Source organism: Platichthys flesus, chromosome 2 (genome assembly GCF_949316205.1).
Source record: "Platichthys flesus chromosome 2, fPlaFle2.1, whole genome shotgun sequence".
NCBI classification, from domain to species: Eukaryota; Metazoa; Chordata; class Actinopteri; order Pleuronectiformes; family Pleuronectidae; genus Platichthys; species Platichthys flesus.
In genome coordinates, this window is record NC_084946.1 from 21558341 (window position 1) to 21575569 (window position 17229).

Below are 17229 nucleotides of genomic sequence, written 5' to 3' on the forward strand. Positions count from 1 at the left end.
TGATAGATAATCGATAGATACATGACTGAGATGGATGGATAGATGTTGGTGGAGATCAGTCATCTATTGATCTCCGCTAGTTTATAATTTAATATCTGCACTAAGATACAGGCAGGCTCATGCAACCGAAGTATAAATGTGGTGAAAATGCTTAACATCTTTAGCAAAATGTTGAGTTTGCCAATAAAACACAATTGAAATAAACAGTAAAAGTTAACAAAGTTTATTACATGTTTATATACAAACAACCCTGCAAGGCACACCTTTGTTTAAATAAGAATATACAATGCATCTTATTCTGGAGAGCAAACTAGTTTTAGTTTTTAAATATATATTAATACAAGTCTGTTTAGTGTTGGAAAGAGAGAGAGAGAGAGAGAGAGAGAGAGAGAGAGAGAGAGAGAGAGAGAGAGAAAGAGAGAGAAAGAGAGAGAGAGAGAGAGAGGGCCCCAAAGCCGTGGATATTCTGTTGACAAAAATAATAAAGGAAAAAAAAAAGGTAAACAATTTAACATCTTTCGTCTGGTATTTAAATAAATATATTACTTTTACGTATGTTGGACACATTGTGTGAGAATCAGTGCTCTCTCATGAACCTGGGATTACATCTCCATCTTAAAACACTGGACTCTGTAGAACTACTTCATTCAGGAGCTAAACTCAAAGCTTTTTCCTTACGGAAGTAGTTAGATTTGTTTCTCATCTAATTATAAATGATAAGGTGAAAACCAGACACTGAAAAAACAAGAGCTCTTATTTTCTACGTCTCATGGGACGGAAATTGTAGAGTCCCACCGTCTAACGCACAGTTTTAGACTAATATGTGTTTTTCGTGAGGCGAATTACTAATTTATACCTAATTTATTGGTGAAGTTAAAACAGTTAGTCCTTTCTATAGGCTGTTATAAACATGCTTTAAAAGGGGAAAGGAGAGAAACAGAGAGGAATATAAAATAAGAGATTTGTTCTGCTGTAATGAAAAATACACAGTATTTGATTTTCCATTGAAAGTTGTCTAAACATAAAACACGTAGCTTATTTCAGGATCAATCAGGGTAAAGGCAACTTAAGCATCCACATACACAGCGTGTTGTTTAATTGTTCAGCACAGACGATTGATCGAGCAGCTGCCTTCACAACAAACAACAGTTAGTCCAACATCAATCAGGACATTTTTGAAATAACTTTCTCTGACTTGTCCCGGAGCAACGATTGAAAGATGAAAGCATGTCGGTGATAAAGCTCGGCTGTGACTCATCCAACAAAACTAAACTTAACAATTGGACCAAAAAGACAAATCTAATGTTTGGGTGTTCAAGCTTAAAAAACATTAAGATGCGAGTTGTTGTAATCACAAAGTGTCGTGACCTACGTGACGGACTCAACAGAAGTCAGATCCCTTCGGTGGCAAAAAACTCTCTCGACCTCACAACTACCAATTCAACAAAGGTCCATCAATGCTGCAGTTGTTTCTCCTCCCACTACAATGACCAGGAGATGCCTGACCAGAGACAATGGTCTTAGAGGAAGAGGAAATCTGAAAAGATGTGATTAGTGAACATCTTTTTCCTCGGCCCAGTCCTCTGGTGTGTGTTTTAGTCTACTGGGTTGTGTGTTTTTATTGAAGATCCTATTGTTGATGTTCTGTTATCAAGCCAGGAGGCCGAGTCGCTTCACTTTTGCAGATAGGAAAGAGTGGATGATGAAGACTATGGTCTTAGGGCAACTGTGGAGGTCCAGCTGCTGCAAGAGAAGAAGAGGAGCATGGAAGAGAAAAGAGAGAAACAAGAGATAAAGATAAATAAATACAGATAAAAAAACTTTATCAGTTTGTTATACATATATTTTCAGACTGATAATAAAGTAAATAACCCACAGTTGAATAGATATGAATCCTGTAAAAAAAATTGTACAAATTTTTAAACATCAGTACGTTTAAATAAGCAAAACCCTTGACCTTGGGAACATGCAGTCCTCATCAGCAGATTGCTTGTGGACCATTTATATGTCAACTGAGCAAACTCCATTGTCTGCTTGCAATATACTTCTGACATATTCAATATAATAGCTTGAGCTTTCGTTGATGATAATTTCACAATATCAAAACTTATACACAGCGAGAGAGGTCCTACAGATAACAGGAACTTACGATCTCTGCCTCTGGGCCTCCGAAGTCGAGGAACATCATCCGAACTCCGTCGTCTGAGGACATCCTCAGGCGCTCGAAGGGCTGCTGGAGAAGAACACTTTTCCTGACACCCATCTCCTCTGTGAATAACGTGAAGCCCTCGTCGATGTGCACTCCCAGGTTGCACTCCTTCCCGTTCCAGCTACAGGCTGTCGTGATAGAGGAAACACAGGGTTAGCACACAGAGGGGCAATATGCTGATTTAAAGCTCCCAGATGGGATCGTTCACAGAGAAATACAGATTTACAGTGCCCATTTATCATGTCAGTTACAGTTTTGATACAGAGCCCAGCGGTTTTGGCTGTATCCTCTCAATGTCAAACTCTTGTTCAATAAGAGATGTGAAAGACAAAAAGTTCAGTAAAAAAGAGACAAATTCTAAATCTTAGATAAAAGTAAAGCCCACTTCTGATACTGAAATTAAACTATATTTACATGATTGAACAAAATCTTTAGACCCACCAGCAGATGGCGCTGTATATGTATATTCCAACTGAACTGGATGTGAACTAATGCACGTCACAAAGAAAGATGATCCCATTTTCTGAACTAACTACTGTATAAAATGCTGATTCTGGATTATGGGAGTAAAGAGAGTATTTGTGTGATTTACTCAGAGCAAACATGGGGTAAAAGAACACCCCATATATATATTTACATACTGCAATTGATACAAAAAAGTTTTGTCTCCTTTCTTCCTTTATTAAAATAAACAAATAAAACCCAAATCTTTTAGAAACATGGTGACAGAAGAAATCTGCAGAGAAAGAAGACATTCAGCAAAACAGTGTGGTCCCTAAATCCTTGTGCACAGAACAATAAATCTTAACTTCTAATTCTGCTTCGTGAGAGATATTGAAATGTTTGTCGGCTGAATGGTAGCAAAGAGCCAGAGCGTTTATTGTTTGGATGAAAACAATTTGAGGTTTATTCATAGATAAGACTGAAGAGTTTGTGCTATAGATGAAGGAATAATCTAATCCAAGGAAATTTGTTAATCCTGGCATTTTATACTGCTTTACTCTGGAAAACAAATGTTTTCAGAGCCAGTAAACATTGGCAACTACAGAAACAATAGACCTGTCAATCACGTTGACAGTGGCAGCAGATTCCAGTCTGCATGTTGACAAAGGGACGATTCTCTATTCAGACACAAAAAATGTTTTTAGCAAATATTTTGTTTTGTAGGAATTATTCAGAGAATTGAAAAGAAACAATGTTCTGCTAACACAACATTAATTTGGTTAAAATGCACAACTGGCAGGTGCAGAGATTTTTCAGTTATTACAGATTCATATTTTTTAGAACATTGCTATTGACACTATATTTCCCAGAGAACCTGAGTCTGACCTTTAACTTAGAGTTGGCCACTGAAATGAGAACTGCAGCATTGGCATCTCAACAGAATCCTGTCTTTTATACTATAACTATAAATATTTAACATGTAGGTGCAGTAACTGAGCGACCAGCTCAGACAGAGAACTGGAAGTCTTCCGTACCCGTGGTGACCTCCTTGATGAGCTCAGCAGCATTGTGGCTTCCCTCCACCAGCAGATGAGTCCACGTGGACAGGTCCTTGGCAGAATCCACTCTGAACACATGGGTCTCCACGCCTTGTTTGGTGCCCGAGCGCAGGCCAAAAGACAGCTCAGAGTCCAGGAGAGGAGAACTTTTACCTGGACCAGAGTGAACCAGTCTGAAGGAGAACACAATAAAAATGAGGGGAGTTAGATTTATAGGAAACAATGGAGCCAGAAAAGCTGATGAAAGATCATGCATGCTGGTGTGTTACAGAGAGAAAGGGTTGCAGATGGGAAAAGTGGAATGTTAAGTCCTCAGGAGAGAAAGCAGGGAGGGAAATACCATGACTCATAGGTTCTGCTCCCACTAATGTCTTCCAAATGAATGGGACGATATGTGGTGAGATGTCCAGCAAGCTGGTTATGGAAAGAGTAAATATGTGTTCTTTGGCTAGTTCAAAATAACTCATGGGAAGGATCTGTTGAATCTATGCCGGGCTGCTCTGGGTGGAGGACAGATCCACTGATGACCCTGCCAGTTCTGTGTTGTGTGCATATCTCTACTGTACTGTATAAGACAAGACATTCCGGCATGTGGACCTGGTAGTGATGAGCGGGTGACTCTTGGAGGGGTTGATGAAGCTGTCTATGGTTTCAGGCAAGGTGGGATACAGGAGCAGGTCTTTGTCAGTCAACACAGCCATAACTGGTCTCTCCGGACCCTGAGTCACCTGCATCGTGGACACACAGAACAAAACTGAACAAACTCATCTGCGTCAACATAGCAGGAAGCAGGGTGTTGTTTTCAACTCTGTGTCTGTGTGTTTGTGTGTGTGTACAAATTTATGCACTGCATTAATGCATTAAGCAATGGATGTATTTTCACCTAACTTGGTGGGAATTGGTCCAGGGTTGTGGCCCTGCGCTCTTACAGGAGCAGGGCCTGTGTTAAGACAAGGTCTGGCTGCCTGCTGAGAACTGTAATCTTGTCTCGTTAACGTGTACAGCTAAATCAGTATTTACTGACTTAATGCTCAATTCAGTTTGGAGCAGAGGATGGTTAAAAGCTCCATGTGCTTCCTATGGACAGTCTGACTGTATAAACAACACATCATCCGTCCAGTGCTTTTCTATGATTGTTTTTAACAGCACATTTATGACATTCAATAAGTGCCGGTGGGAATCAGCAGGGCCCATTCAAGAAAAACAGGGTTGTAAACTGAAACCTAAACCAGGCTTGAATCAAGAGCATGTAACATATTGATCAAATCACAACAGGATACCAACAAAATACTAACAAACATGATTTAATAAGCAAAAAAACAGAATCCTAAACAAACATCAGACACTGTTTTGAAGAACAAAACCATGCACGGCTGTATTCTTGCATACCTGCTCTGCGATCCAGCCCAGATGTTTCACCTCCAAGCCAGGCTGCATGCTCTTCATCTCCTCCTTCACTCGCGGTAAAAGGTTGGCAGCGCCTGCCTGGATCCCATTGTACCAGGACTGGGCCATGGCGGGGTCCTTTGCCCGCAGGAACACAGAGTTCTTTCTGTTGGATGAAATCACCTCGAAATACCTGGCAGATGAGATGAGAGGATTAGAGAGAGCGAGAGAGAAAGAGATCAGGGAGACAAAATGGAGGTGGGAAAAAGGGCAGTTAGAGAAATAAAAGACACATGGCAAAGAGAGAAAATCTTGGGGGTGAAGAGGAAGTGTCAGATATTAACAAAGAGAATATCTGAGTAATATGTTCTGAAGAACTAAAAGTGCCGTTGACAATATTCTCTCCAAAACCATTTTGTTATTTTCAGGTTCACACTGGAATCCTCACGTGTAGTACCTGTTTTCTGTGTCTGGGGGGCACTGTTTCCGAGACACCTGACACATCTTCAGCGGGATGCTGCGGGGCTCCTTCACCTCAGCAGGGAAGATATCAGTGCCCCTCTGAGGTGTTGAAGGGGGAGAGTCCCAGGGATGGCCAGCCCCAGGAGAACCCGAGTTTTTAAAGAAGGCCGACATCTCCTTGATGTACTTCACTGTAGCAGAGTGAGAATTAGATAAGGAGAAAAGGGAGAAGAGAAGATAGAGGGAGAGAAAAGGAATTTGGGGATATTAATATGGAGCCTCTGGCTTCAGAGATGAGTTGAAAACTGTAGCAGCACTTTCAGAAAGGCTTCAAAAAACATGCAGGAAATCCATCTGGAAACGATTCACTTCTACTCAGAAGCTATTATACAAAACGTACCATCCTCAGTTATGAAGAAAGACATTTCCTTATATGGCAACTATTTCGAGTTGTATTACATATTTTACTCTGATGAAGAGGTAAACACACACATAGTTTAATTAACCAAATTAAAAACCACTTGGACATTCTTGTTATTTCGGGAACCTTTGCTTTACTCTAGAGAATGTGCCATGGCTAGAGGAGATCAAACCACTAAAACACCTTGAAGTGTCACATCTTGTAGCCAGTGAGGAACAATTTGCTTTTTAACATGTTTTTATTCTATCAAACAGGAACAAATATACTGTCTTTAAACAACACTAAGTGTCCAGCAGTTTCTGCTTCATGGCAGCTCAGCACAGTCTTTCCAAGGGGGTCTGATGTGTCTCTCTTGTGTTTCCTCTCGCTTGTGGCAGCTCTTTCTGCCTGTTAAACCCGAGGACTGATCAGCTAACAGCCATTAGTTGCCCTGATTACTCCCCTGGTACACATGGAGGTTCTCTCTGAGCCACGCCTCCAGTATTCTAAATAATAGAAAGATTTTATTCAGAAATCTAAGTCTCAATTTAAAGAGTTTTAAGTGTTTTATCCTGTGTTTTCATGATTTAAGGTGTCAAATTCCCTCCAAAAATGGCCAGTGGCATAGTGGTTGTGCATTGTCATCCTGCAAAAGGAGTTCTTGTAAATTTCAAAAAATTAGTTTCAGTCCTAGATCATTTCATAGCTAAATTGTTATATGATCTTGATATTTACAGAATTGCTGCCCCTTAAGTTTAGAGACTTCATGCTGTTCCGGCTCATTATTTTAAATTAGACAGTCGATGGGTGTTTATTCGGTATTGGCATCCACATCGATTTAACATCATAGGAGAGAGAAGGTCAATAAAGGTCCCTGAAGTGATTCAAACCCGTGAAGCTGGGGCAAATGGTCAGCATTTTCAACCTCCAAGACAAGGGCCCCCCCATAATTACACAATGTCTGTGGGCTATAATCCAGTCTTACTGAAGTTATGCACAATTAATCATGATTACAGCCACAGACCGACATGCATAGAACATGCACACAGAAACACATGGTCTCAGCTCAAGTCCAGCAGGCTGTGGTATGGGTTTGGCTTAGCCACTACTGGAGTAAAAATAGCGCAGAGGACATGGCAAGGCATGAGGCTGAAGGCTCACAGCAGAGCTCTGGTTTCACTGGGGAAGTGTGAAGTGCTCGTCTTGCACTGTACAATGTAGCCAGGGGGTACGCAAGAGAGTCAGTGCACAGGACAAAAGGAGCGAGAGACGAGGCTGCCAAACTACAGCTTCAGAAGTTCAGTCTGTCAGATGGTTTGTTAAAATATTTTTTTGAGGGCAGGCAGAGTGACTCGTCGATTAAAGGGTCAGTCATCATGGAAGTGTCCGTCTGCACTGTCTTTGAGAAGGACCCCTAACACACCTTCTCAATCCCTGTAAAGCTGCTTCTGGACACTTAATCTGTCACACTGCTAGTTCAAGTAAGGAGGTTTAGCATTCAGGCATACATAAGTCTCTGGTCTGGAATGGTTTCAAGGCGACTCGGTTGAAAAGGATATGTCCGATACAGATTCAATGTTCACGCAATTGGCATCTAGCTCATGATAATATGCCTTGCAGGATGCTAGGTTGTTCATTTGTTATCTCATCCTCAGAATGGAGGGACAACTGTTCTATTTCAGTGTGTGAACACGTCATCTCCAGCCCCTCTTTCCCATTAAGCTTCGAAAAATCTCTATTCAGACAAATTGCTTCTAATGACAAGACAACTATGTTCAATCGCAACACCGATGTTCAAGGTGTTGCATAAAATGTTATGTGGTGTTAAATTAGTTTTCCTTTGCCAGCATGATTCCAACATTTACAACTGGAAGAGCAGTTAGGGAGGTCAGTGCATTCATCCGTCTGTGCGCCGCCCATCCATCCACCCATCCATCCACCCATTCATCCATTTTGTCCCCATTGGATCCAGAGCTTTTTAAAATCCCTTCCTCACATACTCCCTCTTTCTCTATCTGTATGATGTAACAGTATGTTTCCTTGGACCCACAAACAGTGGGTGAAATACAAACATTTTCTCACAGAAACACATGCAAATACAAACACAGGAGCCTACATATGCTGTGTATTAAAATCTGTGTGTGGGCAGTTCTATGGTTCTGACTTTGTGTCTGCGATACAGGGAACGAAAAACTGGCAGTGGAATTTGCTCAGATGTTTACTCTTCTTTTAGGATTCCTTGTTTCTGATTTAAATTTCAATATCAGACTAGCATTTACCGTTTGTGGTTGCCAGTGCTCATGACTCTCATCCCCATGCTAAGTAGTGAATTTGTGTGCACAAAAATGTTTTCTGTTTGTAGTGGGGATTTAATCTTGAATGCAAGTGCTTCTTTTACCCTATCCAACACAAACCAGCTCAACCAACAAAGAGAAAAAGTGCATATGTACACACAAAACAAACTTACTGGGAAAACACATCCAACAGTGAGACAGTTATGTATATTAGCTGTACTTTGAAGTGGCAGTCAAATTGAATGTGTAATGTTTCATGGACATTTGCTTCTGTCTATTTGCTCATGTGCCAACCCACTGATGTTTGTAACATGGGGTAGCCGACTGCTTTCTTGTTGCTGGACCAAGGCCATTCTGAATTGATGCGGTCAATCTCAATATGGTATGCGAGGCCACACGACTGAATGGAATTGGAATTCCCTCTATTATTATTTCATATGGAAGCCATTACAGAAGACTTCCTGAACCCCACACTGAATATGAACAAACGGCAGAATTTCAACAAAAAGAAAAGGCCACGTGTGGGTGGCAGAACAGTGCAGCCAGATGGGAAAACTAGTGCAACACTTTGAAGAATAAAATCTTCAAGAACATCAAGATGTCAGAGCAGGGGCATGACTGTAGGTACTAATATCGTGTTATGTAAGACAGGGTTACTGTCTGTGATTCATGCTGCACAAACTGCAGAACCGGCCGGGAGAAAACACTAATTATTGCAGGTATAAGGAGATGTTTACTTTTGTATAGAGGCTTAACTATTTTCAGTGAAATGTAATGTGGAAATTATCATATTTGTGTTTCCCAGATTATAAATTTCCGGCATTAGCCGTGGCCCCACATACCAAATCAGACGAGCTAGCTTTCAAAACAGAGTGGAGAATGAAAAGAAGAGGAGAAAAGCGTGATGGAGAATTAGAAAGGGGGTGCTGAGCTAGGAATGAGACACAGAAATAAAAAGAAGATTCAGAATCAGAATCAGATTTTCTTTTTATTGCCATGTATATTTGCACATACAGGAAATTGCCTTGGTGTGATTGAGAGTAAGAAGAATAAGAAAGTGTGAGACAGGCAATACAGTGAGACTAAACATGCAGCTAAGCTGAGCCAGATATGTTGCCATGAGTACCAGTGGTGGCACATTCAATACCGAGCTAAAATTAGCTGAGATGGCACTGTTATTACTTTAGCTTATCTGGCAGCCAGTGAAACTACTTTTGTACCATGTGTATGTGTGCACATGCACGTGTGTACGAAAAGTTTAGTTTTTTTTTCATCTGCAGAATCCAGTGCTAAGCTTTTCCTGCTAAAGTCTTTACATTGAACCCCACGAATCCTGATCTCACATTTCCAGAAAATTCAGTTTTGACACAGTTAATTTAACTATGGCTTGTTGAGAAACTTTTTCTTCTCTTTTCCAGATTCTTACTAAGTCCCGACTGCTATGGCACAAGTTTAAATTATCCATCAATACTTGCCAATATGCTGATTAACTGACTAACTAACTTTTTGATAGAATAAATGAAGTTTGAGCAGCTGTCCTTGTAGGACATGCACTGACATCCACACATTGTGGACAGCATAACCTTAAACTAACCTCACTTCACATATTTACCTGTATAGTTTTGCCCCCATTTTCACCAATAAGCTCTACTGGTCCTGACCAAGTTAATGTTTTTCTGGAAAAGGTCCTAGAAAGCTAACACACACACAAGCTCTGTAGAAACAATTCGCAAAAGCTTTGAAACATCAGGTGTCCACTCATAAAAGCAGCAGGTTGATGGCAGTCATTAACACGCCTCTTGACTTGTGGCAGAAAAGTGGCATTGAGTTGTCAGGGACTAAACTAATGCTAGACACAGCCCCTCCTCCCCCTGGCACTGGTTACCGTGGGAGCAGCTGGAATGTCATTGGCCAGTCAGCGACCTCAGAAGCATGCAGTTGGCTCTGTAAACCATGTCAGGAGAAGAATGTCCCCATGTTACACCGCCAACGAGGGAACGATGTCTTGGGCCAAAACAATGTCATAAATAACGGCTCAAATTACGGGGAACAATTACTGCTTCTATTCAATGCGTTGAGGTCTATAAATGTAAAGGGAGAAAGGCATTAATGGGCCAACTTAATGCGTCTGCCAATCAGATCTGATGTAGGAAAGGGGAGAATAGCTTTAGAGTAGCTGGGATGTGTATTGTGCATTAGAGGATGCAACAACATCAGACATGTTGCTTCTATTTTATAGATTTAGAAAACAAAGCTAAGCATTCGAACAGGAACACATGTTTGCAGATATGTGACAGAAATTGCAATAACATGTGTTTTCATATAGCACAAATAAGTTTACTTTTAAACTGTAAAAGGTTCTGCTCAGAAAAAATTGAATAAGGACATGTAGGCAACTTAAGGCCAAACAAATTTGGCCTTTTACCTGTTAGATGAGACACTTCATTCACCAACTTGTTGTAGCGTTGTCTCGGTTTTGGTTTGTTAATTATGCAAGTAGTGTACATTGGAAAGCTTGAAAAAGATAATTGAGTGAAAATCTAAATAGTGAAGTTGTCAAACATAAAAAAGAGGCTAAGAGCTTTGGAATGATTTCCAAGCTTTGTCACTACTGCTTTAAAGTTATGCACAAGTAATTAAGCAGTGGTTTATTTGTTGATATACTGATTATACAATGTCAAGGGAGTATTTTAAAAACATTGATTTAATCCTTAAAAATTAAGACTTAAGTGGTGTTTGTGATTGTTTTGATGTTTGTGTGCACTGCACACATACAAATGAAAAAGTGCAAGTGCATGCTTCTTTTTAGTTATCTCTTTCAAGTACAGATAATAAATGCTGGCTACGTGTCCTCAGTGTTGTGCTGATTAAAGTGTGTCTCTTCCTGGCAGCATCATTGGAAGATTTCTCCTGTTCAGAAAGATTTAGATAAGTTCATAGCTCCTATAGCCCAACTCATTAAAGTCATGGATAGATGCCAACATCACGGCTGGTGGATGTAAGGTATGGTATCAGAGAGGCAGACAGGGAGAGTGGGCAGAGCACCCTGAATCAGATTTAAACAAATTCAAACACTGCCAAAGTACAGATTTGATTACCTTGCATAGTGTGTCAGGAGAGTTAATTATCCTAATTCAACAAAGTGAAAGTGAAGAAAACTTGAACAGGATCTGGCAGAAGACAAAAACAGAGGGACGAGAAGGCTCGGCTGCACACATTCCCACTTCACTTTCAAACTTCTCTTTTATAACTTTCTACCTGGAGATCTGTTTCCTGTCTGAGGCGCAAAGTAACTCATTGTCCCAGTTATAGATTTGTATATGTTGGCACACTGTGGAAACATATACAAACCAAGTGGTAACATGCTGTGTGACCAATGACTCTAATTTACAATTCATTTTCATTTGATGAATTGAAATGATGTTAACGTCTGCTTCTCGATTTTTAAACAGTAATATTGTAAAAGATAATGTTAAATTTCCTTTCCTTTTTCATCTATTTATGGTTTTGTGCATACATGTATTTATACCGTGTGTATAAACCAATTTAATCCTGATAATGGCTGCACAGACAGCCTCCAATGCCATTACCCTCCTCCATCCGTCCCCAGTTTGCACATTCTGCACAATGCTGTGAGATGGTTCAGTGGAGTCTAAGCCTGTAATGAACTGAGAAGAGTGGCACAAAGACTTGGCCACCAATTTATCAGGGGCCCTGGATCAGGGCAGTGGGGTTCGGAGGGGGCCTGTTTAGTAAAGTTGACGCCACAGAGGGAGAAGCGTCTGAGGGAGAGTTGTGATTTAATAAAGCTATGTTATTTTGCGAGTTAATCCATTTCCTCGCTGAGTCGAAGCACAATGTCCTTACGGGCTAGCGGCTCTGAAGGAGAGGGAACTAAACTTTGTGTGCAGAGCGTTGGGAGGTTTCCCAGCAGGGATTTCACTCAGACTCAGGACACAAGCAACTAGAGGACACTGGGACTACAGCAACAGATGACTGGTGTGGACAGTTATTCAATCCATCCATTATCGGTTCAGTTATCCTTTTTATGGTTGCAGGGGGAGCTGCAATCCAGTCTGACACTGGGTGAGAGGCAGAGTACACCCACTACAAGTTTCCAGCATAACTCAGGGGCAACACACTGAAACAACCATTCACACTCAAATCTACTGTCCAATTAGCCTAACCCCAACCCACATGTCTTTTAACTGTGGGAGGAAACTAGAGTACCTTGAGAAAACCCACACAGACATCGGGAGAACATACAAACTCCACACAGAACCATGATTCAAACTGGGAACCTTATTGCTGTGAGGCGATGGCGCCACACTGGACAGCTTTGATTTAAATACACACGCTTTTACCTTACTTAACTGCTCCTTCTTATTTTAATCAAATATTTAAGAGAGTAATTCATAGGCACAGCAAATTGGCAACGCTGCAAAAACACGGCTGCAATTTATCTGCTTTTAATGAAAATGAAGCCAGTTCAGCAAACGTCTTCATGTGTCCTGGAGACAATTTTTTTCCCAAGTATAACTTATTTGAACCAAGAAAATCCAGTGCTGGCAAAAGAGTCTACATCAACTTATAAAGGTCATTGTCCCAAACTATATGGGACCACATGCTCTAATGGTGCTCCCACAAATAGAAAGACATTCTTTCACAGAACATAGTTATTTTTAGATACACAAAGTACACTCAATATCCTACAATAATAAGAAGCTTTAAATGTGCAGTGGTGATGTTGCTTTCTGCCACTGCATATTGTCAGAAGAGAGTATTGAGAACAAAGATCCAAGAGGTAGTGGGATCCCAGCGAGAAGTTGCTGAGGCGTTCAGGGGAAAGGTTTATTTTCAAAGTAATAATTACTCTGTCACAGGAGTGAGATCAAGGAGGTTTTAATTAGGTTTTAAAGTATATGCATGTCATTGGCACAGCTCTACATATGTTGAGGCAGTTATGACATCGCTCAGCTTGCTTAAAGCAGGGCTAAGACCCGACTACGCTGCCAAGAGGTTCCTCAATTCACACATAAAGTTCCAGTATCAGTAATGGTTGCGTTCATGTTTTTCATTTTCAAGGATATATCAGAAAAAGCATTGACTTTAACTTTGTGTTCCAGTTAGATAAGCAGTTGTATTTGCTACAGGTAACACTTCAACATTGTTTAATGGAGTCTACTCTGTCAAAAGACATTTCAGGAGGAGGAAGTTAATGGGTCCAGAGCCAGAAATGTAGCAAAGACAGCATACTGTGCCTTAGTGGCACAGGACACACCACTGACTGTGCCAATCCAGCGTGAAAAGCTTTCCAAGCAATGTCTGAGACACAAACAGTAAAAGAAATTCATTAATCCATGTGGTCTGACTCAGAGGAAGAAAAACAGACAGGATTATCATGCTGCAGACAACAGCATACACAAAACAGAGACTGATTAGGGAGAGACGAGAACACAGCAGCTCTTGAGATGTTTGAGCACACAACAGTTTCCCAGAAATACATTGACTTTGGCTGTTTTTTTCCCCAAAGTTCAGAATGCTGTAGACATTCCTTGAGAAGCAAGGGACACAAGAGGGACAAACACGAGGGCAACTGAAGAGCGCTCCAAAAGCAGCTGCTGCCACCCACCACATGAATAGATATTAGCTTAAACACATAAACATCAGATCTCACATCTCTGACTGAGCTGCTGCATCTGAGAATTGAGAAAATCTCACTTGCCTCTCCAACATGTCTGGCAGGCGCCACAGGGCCGCCTTAAGTTTGGATGTGTGCAAATTCATGGCCAGGCGGCTGAGCCCAGTATATATACAGATTACATTATGTGCTGTGTCCCAATGAAAACCTTACTCCAAAAAGCCATTATATTCAATAAATCGCTAATTTAAACATATTAAATCAGTGTAAAAAGAAAGGCTGAATTAAATACAGTATCTTGTTAAAAAAAGATTTTCTGGTAAATATCTTGTCTTGAGCAGCTACACCCACATGTCCTTAAAGGGCTTGATTTGTAGATACTAGGAAATAAAAGTTTGAGCCCTCAAAGCAAAATGAAGCTAAAATCGCCAGTCTGCATTCTTCATCCTTGTGAAAGAGCCACAGTGTCCGTCCTTGCTTCACTAGCTCAGACATTACTACTTCAATATGATCATCGTTCTCCTTGAATATGAGTAACCAAAACCATGAGGAAGTGATGTCATGTTTAAATGGGGCTCTGTGCTGTAGCTGCAGATTAATACACAACTTGTATCTATACCTGTCAGCTATACAAATGCAGTAAAGGGATTTGATGAAAAGAGAAATGAGCTGTGTGTGTATATGTGTGTGTGCATGTCAGAGAGACAGGGGGAGAGATTAGGTTTGGGGTTAGGTCTTGTTGAGAGCGCTGACAGACACAAATGAACCTCTTCAAATCTAATCTCACCTCGTGCACTCCTGATAGACACTCCTGCTCTCCCATATTTATATTTCACATTCTTGCAGTTTTAAAGTGACGGGTAAATGCACAGTCTAGAGGAAATGATATCGTCAATGTAGTCAGATTGATTAAATACAGTCAAATGTGCAACCACTCTGTCAAAGTGCACTGGGACTTCATATAAGAAAATGTAATGATTCCCATTCAAAGTATAACCTCCTCCATGATAGTCATGATCTGCAGTGAGGTAACCCTTGGCAGAGGCTGTTTCTTATAGTGAGGACTTGGTCCCTGGCGCACAACCAATTTTATAAGTTGTCAAAAATGATTGGCTGGGATGAGTCTCATATGAATATTTCTGAATTTATGCTTTGAAACAGTTTTGTTTCACATATTTCACAGAACAAGGTACTTACATTAAGACGTTGTACAAAGTCAATCAATGGTTCAAGCTTTCAAATTGGCAAACAGCCCATCAGTGATGACAGAAATCTGGAGACGTGAAACAGCTTACAACACGTCCAGAACATAAAGGAGGCTCTGGACCGGGGACAGCATGCACCCGTACAGCTTCCATAACTAAGCTTATTTAATCCATGTGTGTGTGTGCACTGAGCCCGAGCACAACTACCTTAATGAAAAGGACAAGACAGAAAGAGCCAGCAGTCAAATGTCTTGGCGGAACAGACTAGGTTTTCCTAACTCAGGTCCTCATTCTCTCTTGTGCACACACACACACTCATACAAAAGCACGGAAAAGTAAGTTCCTCTGGATATCAAAAATTCAGACTGGCATTAAGCTAATACCCTCACCACGAACCAAAATGAACTCACGGTTCAACACCGACAAACTTTCTCGTTGGACATGGGCCAAAGTGTCATTTCAAAAAGGTACATTTCAGTATTTTTTGTTGCCAAGCAGGAAGAGCTACACAGCCTGGCATTGCCAAAGCTATTCGCATTAGTGAATGGGTCTGGAACCTCTGGGTTTATGATCAATCTCCTACCAGCGTTATCTGCGGCTGCAGACCAAAATGTCCCTGGACGCAAACGGATCGACCAATAGGAGCAATTGTGATGTAGTGCAGAGTGACAGAATAATATAAACAGACAACAACCAAAGAGCTGTGAAGGTGGAGTATCGATGTGTACCCCTCCGTTTTTAACGTGGCCCCGAAGCAGTAGTGGTGTCTCATTTCTCTCACTGCTCATGTTATAACGTTTTCAGTGCAGGGCAGAAGTTTCTATGTAAATAACTAACATTACTTTGAAATAACCAATGTAAACATGCTGACTGGCTGTGTATTGATCAATAGATCTGTAACCTGTGTCCTCCAGTTGTCAAATGTGTTGTAAAAATGTCGGTTGATAATGGTTGTTAGTTGATGATGATTGTCACTGTGATGACATTGGTTGGCTGCTGCTGATGTAACGAGTCGTGTCCCAATTCCTCGGGGAAGATTTTTTTAGCCGTCACCTTTGTGTCTCCATTTGGAGGTGGACACTTCCAGCGAAGGGCACTTCATATCAAGATGTAGGGCCAAGGGAGAGGAATTGGAACAGGGCATAAGAGCTTACAACTGACAAATTCTGTGCTTCAGTTTTCTTCTTTTCATTCTGAGCCTAACTATTTCCATCACTTACTGTTTGAACAAACAAGTGAAATACAATGTATGCTTTTGAGAAGAGACTGTCCAAGATGACATCATTACTCCCACATGAATGAATTAAACATCCGACCCCTATCTATGACTGCAGCTTTGTCCTTCTTTGGCTGTAAGGATCAGCTATAAGACTTCTGCCTCCAGATGCAGTTGGATTTTAAACTAGTGTATTTCAAACATATCTCACCATTATTCAACTAAACCAAAAGGTCAAGTACATCACCAGTCACTCAAATTGGTAAACTAATGAGGCACAGTTGCTCTGCGCAGTGAGGGCTTGGCATCTCTTCTCATGGGTCTTAAAATAGGCCTCGCCAGCTCTATCCTCACTATTCGGCTATTGATCCTATGTTTGAGTGTTTTTACGCTGGCTCAACCACGAGACATTAAACCACCAGTCGTCCTGTTTATAATTGTTTCTGTCCTGTATATGGACCACATGAACAATAGACATGGCTGGTTGTTAATTCAATTAGTATGGATCACTACTATGGAAAGTCTAAGATAAGATTTGTTCGGGTTTTCAAGAGTTCCCATTCCTTTCCTTGCCCATCACTGAAGCTTTACCTTCTTCTACTTCACTACCAACCATGTTGTAGCAACTCTTTGACCCCTTTGGTACATGGACAGCTTTCACACATACACCTGCATTTTATGCACAAACGCACCTTCTTACACCCTCAACTTACCCCAACATTCCAACTTACCTCAGTTTCTATTTTACACATTGTCTCCATGTGTGCAAGTATACTTTTTGCATTTGGTGGTTTACTTACTGTGTGTGAGCTTTTCTATCAGACACTGGTTACCCAGGGAACAGCTTTACCATTGAACTATTCCCACCACCCACCCTGTCTTTCACAGATGCACACATGCCCGCACGGACACAC

General features: G+C 40.9%; 1 protein-coding gene across 2 annotated transcripts in view; it reads right to left on the reverse strand.

Moving 5' to 3' along the window:
- Positions 1 to 207: 207 nt before the first annotated feature.
- snta1 (syntrophin, alpha 1) overlaps positions 208 to 17229 on the reverse strand; it is a 28434-nt gene continuing 11412 nt past the window's right edge. Inside the window, exons 3-8 of one of the 2 annotated variants that reach the window (XM_062405952.1) lie at positions 5555 to 5750; positions 5101 to 5290; positions 4309 to 4439; positions 3688 to 3884; positions 2150 to 2337; positions 208 to 1740 (exon numbers count right to left, since the gene is read on the reverse strand). In XM_062405952.1, coding sequence (XP_062261936.1) covers positions 1651 to 1740; positions 2150 to 2337; positions 3688 to 3884; positions 4309 to 4439; positions 5101 to 5290; positions 5555 to 5750 — 992 coding nt within the window. In that variant the 3' untranslated portion in view covers positions 208 to 1650. Of the gene's footprint in view, positions 1744 to 2149; positions 2338 to 3687; positions 3885 to 4308; positions 4440 to 5100; positions 5291 to 5554; positions 5751 to 17229 lie in introns of both variants that reach the window. The other variant, XM_062405943.1, reaches the window with a different exon arrangement.